Source organism: Oryx dammah, unplaced genomic scaffold (genome assembly GCF_014754425.2).
Source record: "Oryx dammah isolate SB20612 unplaced genomic scaffold, SCBI_Odam_1.1 HiC_scaffold_1, whole genome shotgun sequence".
Lineage (NCBI taxonomy): Eukaryota > Metazoa > Chordata > Mammalia > Artiodactyla > Bovidae > Oryx > Oryx dammah.
The window spans coordinates 63812909-63830302 of NW_024070185.1; the positions used below are offsets into that span (position 1 = coordinate 63812909).

Genomic DNA, 17394 nt, shown 5'->3' on the forward strand with positions numbered 1-17394 from the left:
ATTGCAGCCTACCAGGCTCCTCCATCCATGAGATTTTCCAGGCAAGAGTACTGGAGTGGGTTGCCATTGCCTTCTCCGCCAGGACCTGCAGCAGATACCAAAATCACTGAGGTACCATAGTTGACTTTTTGTATCTGCAGATTCAAGTAACTGTAGATCATGTAGTATTTTTTGAAAAAATTTCCCTGTGGGTAGACCCTTGCAATTCAAATCCATATTGTTCAAAGGTCAACTGTATATCTGTATATGTCATGGAGATACAGGCATATATATATATGAAAGAAAGTGAAAGTGAAGTCGCTCAGTCGTGTCCGACTCTTTGTGACCCTGTGGACTGTAGCCCGCCAGGCTCCTCCGTCCATGGGATTCTCCAGGCAAGAATACTGGAGTGGGTTGCCATTTCCTTCTCCAGGGGATCTTCCCAACCCAGGGATCGAACCCAGGTCTCCAGCATTGCAGGCAGACGCTTTAACCTCTGAGCCACCAGGGAAGCCAGTTGTGGTATGTATATATATATATATATATATATATACACACACATATATACCCATGCGTCTACAAATATTTATATTTTATTTTTATGTTTATATGTGTATGTATATATACACATGTAATTATATATATACACGTTTGTTTTTAAACTGGAGTTTATTCTGATACTTCTATTTTTAGAAAAATACCACATTGTTCATTACAGTCTTGCCCCTTATTTGTAACTTCTCTCTTCAACAGTGAGAAATCTGGCTTTTGTGTTCTACAAAATATTTTTTTTATTTGTTCAATCCTAGTAATACACATAATGTATTGTTAGTTCAGAATTCCTAACCCATAGTCCTATGAGAAACAAATTTACTAACTAGAGAACAGTAGAGTTGTGTGTAGTTTTTTTTGTTGTTGTTTTCTTTAACCTTGTGTTATCCAGTTTGTGCTGTGCTATGCTAAGTCACTTCACTCGTGTCCAGCTCTTTGTGACCCTATGGACTGTAGCCCACCAGGCTCCTCTGTCCATGGGATTCTACAGGCAAAAATACCAGAGTGGGCTGCCACGCCCTCCTCCAGGGATCTTGACCCAGGTACCGAACCTGCGTCTCTTACATCTTCTGTGTTGGCAGGCAGATTCTTTACTGCTAGCACCACCTGGGAAGCCCCGTATCTCACATCTAGACACCAGTGTCCAGCATCTGTTTTCCAAAGTCATCTGTATTAGTTATTTTCTGCCACCACTGCTTTCAGTGTGGTTATGTTCATTTGTAATACAGTTTATTTTTTATAGTTTGTATTTCATTGTGGGTTCCCCCACATTTTGTTTTTGTTTTTTAATGTACAGAATTTCACCTTTTGTGGTATACAGTTCTGTAAGTTTTGATAAATGTATTTTAATTGTGTATTGACCATCATTGTCATGATACAATTCTGTTCCCCCACATATCCCATTACACTTGGAAAAAAAGTCAAAAGTAATAAAACTGTGCTGAAGTTTGGGAAATTAGTCATTTTTGTGTTCCCACTAGCTTTTTTGTAAGCATATTTTAAATATTTGTGATGTTAATGTAAATATATTTTGTATCCTGTGTTTGAATTATACCAGAAATATTTCCCAGTTTTTTGACTGAAAAATCAAGACATGCAGAAAATATTTTCAACTTGTTATTTAGTCACACTCTTAAGCCACATTTTGTATTGAATTAAGACCTTCCCGTAATAGCTTATAAATGTTATTTGAGCTACTTTGTCATCAGAGTAACTGTTGGACAATTTTGTTGCAGTAACACTATACCTTATACAGTTGTTTGAATGTTATGGTCTCTTCTTAGTTTTATATGGAAATTTTATTATACTTTTATGGAAATGGGAATGGTAGAGAGAAGAAAGAAGCACTCTCTAGAAGGAAACCAGGAGATGGAAAAGTCTCTTGGGCCAGAACTTCTGCCCTGAAAGGTGGCCCTTATGAGGCAGCAGGTTTTTCCTTCAGCACAAAATGCTAAGGGGCAAAGTCATGTACTCTGACCTGGAAATAACACTTTTTGAGTTCAAAAAAGAAAGCTGTCATCATAGCATAGGGGAACAGTGAAGATAAGCCAAATAGTCAATAATTGGGGTTTGTCAAGTATACTGAAACTGATTAATGGAAGAGAAAGAAGAATCATTTGAGTTGTATCTCAAATGCTACATACAGTTGAGAGACAGATGGGCTGTAAAAGTGTGACTAGACAGAGGGAGAACCTTGCAAAGCCAAAAGTAGAGATTGGGTGATATTTCAATAGCATGAGTGGATTACTTGTGAACATTGTATTTTCTTGCTCAGATAATAGGAAACTCTTGGAAGTGTTTGTCCAAAGAAGGAGCATGTTGCCTTTGGTGTTTTAGATATATTAATTGGTGATAATCTATGGGGGAAAATTGGAGAAGGGAAAGAGACTAAAGGAAGGCCAAATAAGACACTTGAAATATGCTACGCATATTGTGCTGTTTGACTGGAGTGATAGGATTAGAAGTAGTGTAGAAGAGACATGTGAAGGGATGTTTTAGTTCCTTTAGCATTGGAATACCAGTTTGAATAACAGGTACTTTCAAAACCATTTTGATAGGAATAATAGTATATATAAAGATAGCTTCTTAAATAATCTGCATAGTGGAAGAAAATGCAAGAGGCAATATGATAAACTAGGAAATGATGTTAGACAAGTAACAGATAATTTGTGAGACTATTATGTGTTATATATAATAAGAGAAAGACATTCCCTATAGCACAAGCAGGCAGTTGATGAAAGAATACATGCAAATACATAATAAATCAATCTTATTAGTAACTTAAAGAATGCAAAATAAATAAGGAGACACCATTTTTTGTCACCAGTTGTATGTCTAAGAAGAATGATAATATGAGATAATGGTTGGAGTATGGATAAATGGACATTTAACATTTTTTTAAATTGAAGTTTCAGTTCAGTTCAGTCACTCAGTCATGTCTGACTCTTTGCGACCCCATGAATCGCAGCACACCCGACCTCCCTGTCCATCACCAACTCCTGGAGTTCACTCAAACTCATGTCCATCGAGTCAGTGATGCCATCCAGCCATCTCATCCTCTGTCGTCCCCTTCTCCTCCTGCCTCCAGTCCCTCCCAGCATCAGTCTTTTCCAATGAGTCAACTCTTGCCATGAGGTGGCCAAAGTATTGGAATTTCAGCTTCAGCATCAGTCCTTCCAGTGAACACCCAGGAGTGATCTTCTTTAGGATGGACTGGTTGGATCTCCTTGCAGTTCAAGGGACTCTAAAGAGTTTTCTCCAACACCACAGTTCAAAAGCATCAATTCTTCGGTGCTCAGCTTTCTTCATAGTCCAACTCTTACATGCATACATGACCACTGGAAAAACCATAGCCTTGACTAGACAGACCTTTGTTGGCAAAGTAATGTCTGTGCTTTTTAATATGCTGTCTAGGTTGGTCCTAACTTTTCTTCCAAGGAGTAAGAGTCTTTTAATTTCATGGCTGCAGTCACCATCTGCAGTGATTTTGGAGCCCCCCAAAATAAATTCTGACACTGTTTCCACTGTTTCCCCTTCTATTTCTCATGAAGTGATGAGTACCAGATGCCATGATCTTCGTTTTCTGAATGTTGAGCTTTAAGCCAACTTTTTCACTCTCCTCTTTCACTTTCATGAAGAGGCTTTTTAGCTCCTCTTCACTTTCTGCCATAAGGGTGGTGTCATCTGCATATCTGAGGTTATTGGTATTTCTCCCAGCAATCTTGATTCCAGCAGTATCAAGTAACAGAAAAGGCAAAATGGAAGTATAGTTGACATAAAATACTGTATTTGTTTCTGGTATACAACATAATGATTGAACAGTTGTATCCATTATGAATTTAACATCATGATAAGTCTAGTAACCATCTGTCATCCTGCAAGGTCATTACAGTATTATTGACCAAATTCTCTGTGCTGTACCTTCATCCCTATGACTTTATAACTGGAAATTTCACCCATTTCACCCACCACACTGCCTTCTTTCTGGTGACCACCAGTCTGTTCTCTGTATCTATGGATCTGTTTCTGTTCTGTTTTTCTTTTAAAATTTCAGGTATTTGTGAAGTCATATGATATTGATCTTTCTCTGACTTATTTCACTTAACAGAATACCCACTAGGTTCATCCATATTGTTGAGAGTGGCAAGATTTCATTCTTTTTTGTGGCTGAGTAATAGTCCATTGTGTGTGTGTGTGTGTATCACATCTTCTTTAGCCATTCATTTATCTTCAAACACTTAATGGTTGCTTCTATATCTTGCTGATGTGAATAATGCTCTATGAACATAGGGGTGCATATATCTTTTCAATTACTGTTTTCATTTTCTTCAGATAAACACCCAGAATTAGAATTGCTAAATCATATGACAGTTCTATTTTTAATTTTTTTAGTAACTTCCATGCTGTTTTCTATAGTGGTTGCACCAATTTATATTCCCACCACAGTGCATAAGGGTTCCCTTTTTCCCACATCCTTGCCAGCAGCCAGCATTATTTCTTGTCTTTTTAGATGATAGTCGTTTTGACAGGTGTGAAGTGGTTTTGACTAACTTTTCCCTGATGATTAGTGATAGTGACAATCTTTTCATGTGTCCTAGGAAAAACATGTCTATTTAGGTCCTCTACCAATTTTTTAATTGGATTATTTTTTGATATTGAGTTGTGTGAATTAAAATTCCATGGACAGAGGAGCCTGTTAGGCTACAGTCCATGGGGTTGCAAAGACTCAGACACAACTGAGCAACTTCACTTTCACTTTGTATGTTTTGTATATTAATGCCTTATCCGATACATTATTTGCAAATATCTTTTCTCATTTAGTAGGTTACCTTTTTGTTTTGTTGATGGGCTCCTTCACTGAGAAAGCTTTTTAGTTTGATGTACTCCTATTTGTTTGTTTCCTTTTGTTGCCCTTTCCTGAGGAGAAAGATCTAAAAACGTTGCTGAGACCAGTGTCAAAGGGTGTACTGTCTGTATTTTCTTCTAGGAGCTTTATGGCTTCAGGTCTTTCATTTAAGTCTTTAACCCAGATAAATGGACACTTTGATATGTCCTTCTCCAGATATGTTGCTAGTGGGAATGTAAATAGGCACAACATTTTTTGGGACTTCTAATATTAAAAGCCTTAAAAAATGTGTCTACTTGTTAATTCTACTTCCAGGTATTTATTTTAAAGAAATAATCATAGATGGTTGCGTGGACTTATGTGCAAGGAGGGTAATTACACTGTGGTGTAGTTTATAATAGGGGAAAATTGGAAACATCCTAAATAGCCACCATTAGGTGATTAAATCATCGAACATCTATATAATGTGATACTATGCTGCTATAAAAAACATTATAGAAAAATAATTACATGGAAGCATTTTTATTTAATCAGGTTGTTCAAAATAAATCTTGTATTTGTTCTTTTATTCATACCTTACTTTGTTCACCCAGTAACAGTATACTTTATTATATTTTTTTGCTCCTTGCCACTCTTTTCCTTTGGGTTTATTTTCTTTATTGTTAAATCATGCCTTTTAGTAGTTCTTTTAATAAAGGGCTTTGTAATAAACTCGGTCTTTGTAGGTCTGAAAATGATTATTTTACTCTCACTTCTAAATAATAATCTGGATATGTATCACATCACCACTTTGAAGATATTTCTGTCTTTTGCTTTGTTGCTTTGATGAAAAATTTGCTGCTTTTGTTGTTTTAGTTTGTCTTTTATATCTGCTTTGCTTTTTAAAGTAGTTTTTCTTTTTCCTTAATGTTCTGAAATTTCCCATCTGTGTATTTTGGTAAATTTGTGTTTTTTAATGCTGCTTGGTGCTTATATGCATTTTCAAATTTGAAATTTTACATCTTAATTCTTAGCATATGCTCTTTGAATAGTGCCTTTTCAGTTCAGTTCAGTTGCTCAGTCGTGTCTGACTTTCTGACCCCATGGACTGCCGTATGCCAGGCTTCCCTGTCCATCACCAAGTCCTGGAGCCTACTCAGACTCATGTCCATTGAGTCACTGATGCCATCCAACCATCTCCTTCTCTGTCATCCCCTTCTCCTCCAGCCTTCAGTCTTTCCCAGCATCAGGGTCTTTTCCAGTGAGTCGGTTCTTCACATCAAGTGGTCAAAGTATTGGGGTTTCAGCTTCAGCATCAGTCCTTCCAGTGAATATTCAGGACTGATTTCCTTTATGATGGACTGGTTGGATCTCCTTGCAGGCCAAGGGACTCTCAAGAGTGTTCTCCAACACCACAGTTCAAAAGCATCAATTCTTTGGCACTCAGCTTTCTTTATAATCCAACTCTCACATGCATACATGACTACTGGAATGTGACTCCTACTTGTTATTGAGCTTCTCATTTTATCCTTTATGTTGCTTATCTTCTTTTTCCTTTTTCCTTTGTTCTGACTGATAGCTTACAGCCAGTAGTTCTCTTTTCAGCTACAAAATTGACTGTTTAGCCCACCTTTGGAGGTTTTTATTTATAGAATTTTTACTTGGTTTATTTTCAGATTGGCCTGTTAGTGTTTCATAATATCTAATTTTAAAAAAAATTCTGTTTCTTTATATTTTTATTTTAAAATGTACCAATTTTAATTTCATTTTTAGATTATTATCTCTAGACCCTGAGCTATGAATTTTCCCATTTTGTTGGGTCTGTTGACCAACTCTTTTGACAGTGAATTTTCCTGTGCACTCTAATGTCCAGTAACCACTGTAGCTGTTAGACTCTATTTGTGGTGGCTGGAGATTTTCCTTTTCTGTTTTCAAGCTTAGATCAAATGTAAAGACCAAGTTTCTGGTGGATAAGATAATTTGTATAACCAACACTTCAAAGAGAGAAACAGTATTTAATGTAATAGTTTTTAATGTTTGTGGAGTGATAGAATGTTTTGATAATTTCATGAAAGCAATTGACTCTATCTTCTCAAATAATTAAAAAGTCCTAAGTTTTTTGTAAAGATTCAGTGACTCCTCAAAGTCCTGAACCCTTATCTCTGTGCACCCCAGTCTAGGATACCATCATACAATGAGATTAACATAGTCAACTTATTTATTTTTAATATGGGAGAGGTTGTGGCTAATTAGATAGCATGAAAACATGATGTACAAGAGTGGTTTTCAAGCTTACTTAGGCAGTGGAGAATCTTTATTTACATAAAATCAAATAAGTTCAAATTTATGAAATCAATGAAACAAAATTTTCTGAAGCTGAAGCAGGTATGGGGTCCTGGAGCCTGCCCACTTGACAGCTTTTATCATCACCTACTCTGACCCCAAAGACATAACCCTAGACTCTCTGCAACACTGGTAGAGAAACTACTGGTGGATTAGAAAGAGCTTTTGATTGTACTCTCAGGAATACTGGGTTCTTATTCCATCTCTGTCACTAGTTACTTGTATTGATTATAGACAATGCTAATTACTCTGTAAGAAAGGGAAGAGGCAATTTAAAGAACATCAATGAGAAGTGTTGCATTTTATATTTTAAGTATAATTAGATATATATTGGAAAAAGAGTTTGATACAGCAGAAATGTTAAGAATAAAATTTTTTCTTCCAGTTTTGCAAGTTGACACCTGTTTAGAAAACATTATTCACTGTCAAAGATACATTGGGTGATGAAGACTTGAACAGTATGCTTCTGGTATTCTGAAAAAAGTTATTTAAGTATATGCATATGTTATATTAAAAAGACCTGGAAAGACATACATCAAATGGAAAAAATAGGGGGATGGTAGGGAGGAAAAATGGAAAGAGTAGCTAACTGTAAGTGAGATGATCATTGATTTTGTTTTATTCTCTATTTCCTAATCTCTAAACATTTTAAAGTGAATATACCTGACTTGTAGGAAGGATGGGGTGGGAAGGGGGTTCAGGAGGGAGGGGAACACATGTATGCCTATGGCTGAGTCATGTTGATGTATGGCAGAGGCCATCACAATATTGTAAAGTAAGTATCCTCTAATTAATATAAATAAATTTAAAAACATTTTTAAGTGTGTTAACAAGTCACTCAGGTTCAGCATCAAGTTGAGTATGTGTTCAGAATATCTTATAAAATTACCTAATTGTTGGTTTTTAAAAATAATGGAAGTTAATTTTTAAAACTCTTAAATATTTCCCTTTTAGGTTTTTCTACATGAGTGGAGAGGATAATTGTTGCAAGTAGGAGAGACACAACATTTTTTTAGGATGTCTGAAGATGAAGAAAAAGTGAAATTACGGCGTCTTGAACCAGCTATCCAGAAATTTACTAAGATAGTAATTCCAACAGATCTGGAGAGGTTAAGAAAGCACCAGATAAATATTGAGAAGGTGAGTTTTTTCATTTTCTTTCTTTTTTTCCAGTTTTTTCTTATTCTACTAAAGAAACAGTTACATATTCTGATTTATATTTGTTGTGCATTTCACCTACATTGAAAATCCCAGGTAAGAGACTTTGCTAAAACATGTAGCTCTTGTTGATTTAACAACATTGTTCATTTTTTCTGTCCTACAAATACTCCTCTCATATTATTTCTTTTTTAATGAAAAGATATAAGAACAGAATCTATGCCTTTTTAGTTGTACATAGTGATGAATTAGCAGTTAATAATTAGAATTTGTTTGATAGTTGACTATAATATGAAGGTGATGGATTTCCACTAAAGGGCTTGCCTTAATTTCATTCACCCAGTGGCAAGTTTTCTTAACTGTGAGGGTGTGTTCATCAGTAACTCCTGTCCTCTTCAAGTGCTTTTGGATTAAAGAGGTAAATCATTGTTTGATATGAGAGAATTTCCCAGCTTCATGGCTTCCCTTTGAGGAAACCCCAAAGCCCAAATATTAGCTAGAGGTCAGCTTACAAGATAGGTAGGGGGAAGAACTAGCGTCAGGGACTATGGTGGAGGTTGCATAGAACCTGGCCCAGCTAGGGTCTGATGGAATGGTTGTGGCATTTATGGGAACATGAAGTTTACTGTGTACTGAGCATGGATTTGGCAGGTTGTGTTGTCTTATTTGCTGTGGGACAAATCAGTGGTATTTGATCTCTCAGGAGAACTTCCCCCAGTATAAATGTTAAGTTGTGAGGTCCTCCATTAAATGTTTTTTGGCTGGGAGTGGGTGGGAGGCGGAAGTGGTCGTTAAGCCTTTCAGTATAAACAGTATGTATCACCCTCAACTGTGTACCTTATACAAGTAAGAAGAGTGCCAGCTTTTTATTTCATGGATACCAACTGTCTTTCTAGTACTTAAGTCTTCTGTAAAAGTTTAGAAAGGAAGTTCCAAGAAAAATAAGGTGAAAATTTCAATGCAAATATGAATAGAATTCAAGATTAACATTTCATAATCTTTTAGTTTCTTTCTTCTTTCTCCATGATAAGTATTATGACTTTTAAGGATGATGGAGTTGTCTGGTAAACTGGTTATTCTTGTCATGAGCAGAAATAAAGATTTCATGCTTTAATTAATAAGGAAGGCATGTTCTTTTAGCACTGTAACAATATGGAAATGGAGTTGTTTACTTTTGATCAATCATATCTGGGTGGGAGGTTTGATAAGGTGTGTTTCAAAGTCCTGAGCTTATGTTGGAAGTGTTCGGTTAACAAGATAAGAATTTGGCAAGTGAATTGATTCTGAAAGGAAGAAATAAGTGGACTGTGCTCTATTAAGACTCTTTCTTTCATTGTCCTATTTTGCCTTTGACATTTTTCCCTTTGGCAAATTGCCCCTTTCTTGTATTTATTCTACACAAACAAAATGCCTGCTCTCATTACCCTCAGATCCTAGCCACATGTACCACCCGATAATCGATGGAAAGGCCAGAACCCTGGGAGAAGGGTGGGTGGGGATAGAAACAGGTCTGTTACTGATTTAATTTGCTGTGCCAGACTTCAGAAAAAAAATTATTCTAGAGTTATATAGATCTTTTTCTGCCAGAACAATTTTTCCTCTAGCATTTTCTGAAAATTTTACTTTTTGAGAAACTTTTAGATGGTATCAGAATAATTTACTGTATAGGTGATGTCTGAAGCTAAGCAGTTAGACTTACACTGAGCTATGTTTTAGTCCATAATCTTGATCATTCTATCTATAGGACTTCTAGTTTAGTTTTAATGGTGATTTTTTAAAACTGTATAAGTTTGAATAGCATATTTTAGTAGATACTTTATGGCAATGTAAAAACATTAAAAAGCCACTGCCTTTACTGTGGACAATAGAGTTAAGAACTAAATTTAGAGTCCAGGTGTCTAACAGTGCCTCATTTTCAAAAAGAGATAGTCTTCTTGAGAGAAGGGTGTAGAAAGATAAAATATTTATTATGTTAGCCATCAGTCATCCAATATGAATTTAAAAGAAGAAAGTCAGGCTGAAGGGAAATTGAAGGTAAGCCTTAGTAGAGTGATTGTACAACATCTGAAAACAATGAGAGTAGTGTGCTGTGGACACCTGGGACTATATTCCATAGGTCCTTCAGTATTATGTTTTATTACACATGATAGACTTGATTAGAATGTAATCCTGAAATTTGAAGTGTTAGCATTTCAGCTTTGTTATCTAACAAAAAATAGACTTAAGCATAGTTAATAGGAACAACAACATAATAAGCTTTGAACATAATTTTCTTTGTTTCATTTTATAGAATTTTGGGGGAAAACTTACTGTGTTGCATGCCTCACCATACACATCCTCCTGATTACCTGGTTGTCATACCTCTAGTTAACTGAGTCTTTCTGGAGTAATGCTGTTCCTTTGGCTTACTTCTCACTGCCTTTCTCTCCCACTTTCCACCCCTTCTGTAACCCTGGGTTTCAACTTTCTCTGCTCTACTAAGTCAGCTGCAACATATCCATTCTCTTTCCAGCTTCCAAAATGTTAAAGTTTCTCGTCAGTTAATATCTCCTGTTGTATTATCATTATTCTTGGGGGTTGATCCCTTTTAAAGTTCTTTACTGTCATTTTGGTTAAATTTTGAAAAAGGGCAGAGATGAATATTTCTTCTATCTGCCAGGTTTAATGAGAAGGGAAATTATTACAGGATATAAATATATGTTGGCTTTTCATAAGTGCTGGTGTTTGCTGTTTCTTATATTTTTAGCATTGAAAGTTATGTAAAAAATTAGGTCTCTAATCTGTAAGAAGTTTACCCTCCAGTTAAAGAAATAAGATAGGAAATATTCAGATATGATGAGACAACATATAATTAGGTGTGAAAATGAGTGGTATGGCCTATTTAGGCAGTATGAAGCCTGAACTATATGGTACAAAATCAGATATAATCAGTCTTGTTGATTTGTTACTTTTGATTTGGTTTCATTTACTTGTTTTTTTAACTTGTGATTACAACAAAAACTATTCCCATTTCTCTTTTTAGTATGAGAATGTTTGTTTCAATCTTACAATCACATTTCCCCCCTCATAGTTTTTTTCTGCTGGACTCCTGATTCAGTTTGCTTTCTCCTGTGTTATAGGATAGGAAAGCCTCAGCACAGCTGGTGATGATAATGGGTCTAATGGTGGTAATTTCATGCTTGTCAGTGTTTGGTTAGCAATGAAAAATAGACATATCTGACTAATGAGACTTGAGGGAAAACATGTTTGGGATATGGAACTTCTGGAGAAGACTTTTCTACTGTATAAAGATGTACACGGGAGGAAGCAGTTCTGCTGGTCTTATGTCCCCCTGTTGTATATGTAACTATAGCCAGGAGGGGATAAGTATGAGAATGAAAACTCTTTGTTGAAGGTAATAAAGCAGACAGAACTTGGGTGCTTGACAACCTTGTAAGCTTCTGAACTAAACTACCCTTGAATTTATCATCCCACTTTGAGGGTGCTATTTATGTGAGGTAATAAATATCTTTATTAGTAAAGCCATTTCTTTAAACTTTGAGCTTTCTGTTACTTGCAACCAAAAGCATCCTAATCGCATCAAGTTATAGCATAACTTTAACTTATCTATCTAGCATCACTGTGCAAATCGACAATACAAAAAAATGACATTTTGTAAAAACAGTGCATTTTAGAAATGTTTGTCAGTGGTCCCAACTTAACTAAATTTTTAGGGGGTTATTTCTTGTAATCCCCCCCGCCTAACACACATTAAATCATTTAAAGCCTTTTCTCCTCTGCAGGTATTTGGAATGACAGCCTTTAATAATTAAACCTAATTTAGGTTTAACATTGTGTAGCAAACATAGAGTCTGAGTTATTTTCTTTTTCTTAGAATTTTGTTGTGAGACATAAGGTTTCATCTATTCAGTCTTCATCCAAGACACTAATCTCTTCTACAACTTACTTGACATGTGAGCAAATAATAATAATAACAGTAAAGACAGTAGCTGTTGTGTTTATCTGTTGAATGCTATATAGAGTTTTTGTATTTATCATATTTAATCTCACAACATCCCGATAGGTTAGCCTTATTACTGTCTTCCTTTTTCAGGTGGGGAAGCAGACTTGGAGTGGTTAAATTACTTTCTTGAAATCACCATGCTGCTAAATATATTAATCTTCTAATGTTGTGCCTGAAATATAGCATGATTTAAGTTTGTTCTCACTCTTTTTTTGTTTTTGTTTTCCTCTTAGTCTTGTCTATTATGGACTGTTCTATTTTTATGCTCATTTTCCAGTGAAGAAGGAAAATGGAAAAAATAGAATTGAATACTGTGACTTTCCTACATTTATTAGCAGTATCCACTCCATTTGCTCACCTTTCAAACTTTGTTTTTTTGTTCAAATCTCAACTTAGTTACATCCTGTGGAACATTACCTGGTTGACTCCAACCTGGGTCAGATACAAATACACCATCCCCACACAGCACTGTGCAGTAGACCTTCAGGTTCACCACCATTTTAACCATTCATGGGCAATCTGCAGATGCCCATGATTGATCTCTAGAGAGTTGTAAAGGTAACATTAAAATCTTTCTCATAGTGTTATTCTGAGGATTGCGATATTATATAAAGAATCCCTGAATGCAAAGTTGATACTTAGAAATGAGTTACTTAACAAGTACGTTATTGTTTTCAGGTACTCAACATTGGTGCTGTCAGTTAATTGTTTATAATCATTAGGAGAGTCACAACATTCCTGAGATCTTTTGTGTTTGAGTTTTATATTTTTCATATATGGTAGACACAGTAAGGTGAATTACTTTTAACCTCACTGTAGAGTGGATATTATTTATCATCATTACATGAGTAATCCTAATTTTATGGCTTATGCTCATTGGACTATCTGTTAATATTATGTAGCTTTACTTTTTGAGTCTTTGATTTTTTTCTTTTTTATTGAGTTTAATAATTTATTTGAATTGAATACTTAAACTTTTCATCATCTACAGTACTCTCATCCTACCTGGTTAATCCTCCATAAAGCCATCATCTTCCCTATAAGGGATTCTGATCATTCAGATCGTTGAGATATCCTTTTATATCCAGCAAAAGAAGCTTTCATCTACTTTCTCTGCTTCTTTCTCATCATCTTCCCTTCATACATTATACGACAAACACATTGATCTTACGTCAGTCCTTTGGATACCACATATAATTTTACAGCTCCATAGTATTTCTTGGTCTCTTTCTCTCCAACTGAAGCATCTTTTTTTCCTACTGTGCCTGTAAATTTAAATAAATCTTTTAAGTGTCAGCATAAGATTTAAAGTGCTTTTATACCCTAAACTCCTAAATCCTGAACATTCTCTGTGTTATATCATCATAAAATTTCCCAAACCTATAATAAATAACTTGGGCTTCCCTGGTGGCTCAGATGGTAAAGAATCCTTCTGCAATGTGGGAGACCTGGGTTCGATCCCTGGGTTGGGAAGATCCCTGGAGGAGGGAACGGCTACCCACTTTAGTATTCTTACCTGGAGAATCCCCATGGACAGAGGAGCTTGACAGGCTACAGTCCATGAGGTTGCAAAGGGTCAGATATGACTGAGTGACTGAGCACATAGTGAAAACCTTATATAATTTTGGAAAATCATTTTTAATAATTATGATTAGCTTTTATGTTTTTATACTCTATGCAGTATGAGGCGGGATTATTATCATTGTTCTTCAATTTTGAATCAAAATATTCTGGAGGATGAAATGACATAAAATGTGAGCCTACAAATATATAAAGTTGTTTAAGTAAATGGTGAGGCATTCTAGAGAGAACTCTTAGCCTGGGTACTACTTTTGGAATATTTGTTCTCCTTGCCCAGCAGGCAAAGCAAAACTGAGAGACCTGGTGTCACTGCCAAAGAGCACAAAGGGATTAATGTCAGGAAGCCAGAAAACTCCTGTGCAGAAGCATTCATCACATGGTGGTGTGGGTTCATAATCAGGGTTATCCAAAATGATAAGCTAGAAGAGAGGGCAAAAAGAGACAAGGTGTTCAACAGGATGAGAATGGTGGACACGGCTTTTTCTCACCAGGATGAGAATGTGCTTTGGTCTCTTTTGGGAAAGTCTAGGGGAAAGGCTGTTTCTGTGAATGTTGGATTCTCTGCTTGTGCCTGTTCCACTGGTATACCATGAGGCCATAAGACACATGAAGAACAACATGAATGCATGTGGTGAGACAAAACATCTTCCTGAAATGACTGAAAAACAATATCTATGATTTTTTTCTGTGGTTTTTCCTCTTTCTTGGTCCAGTTTATTCATAGCAGTTAAAGGTATTTATTAGAATACCTCTGCAGTATCCAGCAGAGGAAAAAACCGGAATCTGAATCACACTGGGGATGTCATTCTGAGTTCCACCCACCTTGAAATACTGGGGCAAAGCTTAATGGCCTGGAAGCCACGTAAGAGCAAATAGTGCTGAGACAAATCCTTCTGCCCACTCTGTGAAAAGTGTATATCCAATAGCATCTAGAAAATATTTCCTTCCAAAGTTGCTATATTTAAAAACTTTTTAGAGAGAAGCCCTAAAGAGAAGCCCTTGGCAAAGGCAAACTGTTTTATAAAATCTCTTGACAGGTAATCTGCCCATCATTCCTTTTCCGTCTCTTTGAATCGAGTCTTTGATATTTTCTATGTAGACAGTTATGATGACAGACTGTTTTATTTTTTCCTTTCTAATCTTTGCCTGCCTACTTCTTTTTTTTTTTTCAACTTTATTTATTATTTATTTATTTATTTACTTTACAATTCTGTATTGGTTTTGGCATACATTGACATGAATCCACCACGGGTGTACATGTGTTCCCAAACATGAACCCCCCTCCCACCCCACTCCCCACAACATCTCTCTGGGTCATCCCCGTGTACCAGCCCCAAGCATGCCGTATCCTGCATCGGACATAGACTGGCGATTTGATTCTTACATGATATTATACATGTTTCAATGCCATTCTCCCAAATCATCTCCCCGTCTCCCTCTCCCTCTGAGTCCAAAAGTCCGCTATACACATCTGTGTCTTTTTTGCTGTCTCGCATACAGGGTCATCATTGCCATCTTTCTAAATTCCATATATATGTGTTAGTATACTGTATTGGTGTTTTTCTTTCTGGCTTACTTCACTGTGTATAATTGGCTCCAGTTTCATCCATCTCATCAGAACTGATTCAAATGTATTCTTTTTAATGGCTGAGTAATACTCCATTGTGTATATGTACCAAAGCTTTCTTATCCATTCATCTGCTGATGGACCTCTAGGTTGTTTCCATGTCCTGGCTATTATAAACAGTGCTGCGATGAACATTGGGGTACATGTGTCTCTTTCTGTTCTGGTATCCTCAGTGTGTATGCCCAGCAGTGGGATTGCTGGGTCATAAGGCAGTTCTATTTGCAATTTTTTAGGGAATCTCCACACTGTTCTCCATAGTGGCTGTACTAGTTTGCATTTCCACCAACAGTGTAGGAGGGTTCCCTTCTCTCCACACCCTCTCCAGCATTTATTGCTTGCAGATTTTTGGATCGCAGCCATTCTGACTGGTGTGAAGTGGTACCTCATTGTGGTTTTGATTTGCATTTCTCTAATAATGAGTGATGTTGAGCATCTTTTCATGTGTTTTTTAGCCATCCGTATGTCTTCTTTGGAGAAATGTCTATTTAGTCCTTTGGCCCATTTTTTGATTGGGTTGTTTATTTTTCTGGAATTGAGCTGCAGGAGTTGCTTGTATATTTTTGAGATTAGTTGTTTGTCAGTTGCTTCATTTGCTATTATTTTCTCCCATTCGGAAGGCTGTCTTTTCACTTTGCTTATATTTTCCTTTGTTGTGCAGAAGCTTTTAATTTTAATTAGGTCCCATTTGTTCATTTTTGCTTTTATTTCCAGAATTCTGGGAGGTGGATCATAGAGGATCCTGCTGTGGTTTATGTCGGAGTGTTTTGCCTATGTTCTCCTCTAGGAGTTTTATAGTTTCTGATCTTACATTTAGATCTTTAATCCATTTTGAGTTTATCTTTGTGTGCGGTGTTAGAAAGTGTTCTAGTTTCATTCTTTTACAAGTGGTTGACCAGTTTTCCCAGCACCACTTGTTAAAGAGATTGTCTTTACTCCATTGTATATTCTTGCCTCCTTTGTCAAAGATAAGGTGTCCATAGGTGTGTGGATTTATCTCTGGGCTTTCTATTTTGTTCCATTGATCTATATTTCTGTCTTTGTGCCAATACCATACTGTCTTGATGGCTGGCTTTGTAGTAGAGCCTGAAGTCAGGCAAGTTGATTCCTCCAGTTCCATTCTTCTTTCTCAAGATTGCTTTGGCTATTCGAGGTTTTTTGTATTTCCATACAAATCTTGAAATTATTTGTTCTAGTTCTGTGAAAAAATCACTGGTAGCTGATAGGGATTGCATTGAATTTGTAAATTGCTTTGGGTAGTATATTCATTTTCACTATATTGATTCTTCTGATCCATGAACATGGTATATTTCTCCATCTATTAGCATCCTCTTTGATTTCTTTCATCAGTGTTTTATAGTTTTCTATATATAGGTCTTTAGTTTCTTTAGGTAGATATATTCCTAAGTGTTGTTTTTGTTGCAATGGTGAATGGAATTGTTTCCTTAATTTCTTTTTCTACTTTCTCATTATTAGTGTATAGGAATGCAAGGGATTTCTGTGTGTTGATTTTATTTCCTGCAACTTTACTATATTCATTAATTAGCTCTAGTAATTTTTTGGTAGAGTCTTTAGGGTTTTCTATGTAGAGGATCATGTCATCTGCAAACAGTGAGAGTTTTACTTCTTCTTTTCCAGTCTGGATTCCTTTTATTTCTTTTTCTGCTCTGATTGCTGTGGCTAAAACTTCCAGAACTATGTTGAATAGTAGTGGTGAAAGTGGGCACCCTTGTCTTATTCCTGACTTTAGGGGAAATGCTTTCAATTTTTCACCATTGAGGATAATGTTTGCTGTGGGTTTGTCATATATAGCTTTTATTATGTTGAAGT

At 36.1% G+C, this 17394-nt stretch overlaps 1 protein-coding gene across 2 annotated transcripts in view; it reads left to right on the top strand.

Annotated features, from left to right (window-relative positions):
- Nucleotides 1-17394, top strand: part of STX17 (syntaxin 17) — a 75475-nt gene that overhangs the window by 2648 nt on the left and 55433 nt on the right. For both annotated transcript variants that reach the window (XM_040239003.1, XM_040239010.1), the window contains exon 2: nucleotides 8153-8338. In XM_040239003.1, coding sequence (XP_040094937.1) covers nucleotides 8216-8338 — 123 coding nt within the window. In that variant the 5' untranslated portion in view covers nucleotides 8153-8215. The remainder of the gene's footprint in view (nucleotides 1-8152; nucleotides 8339-17394) is intronic.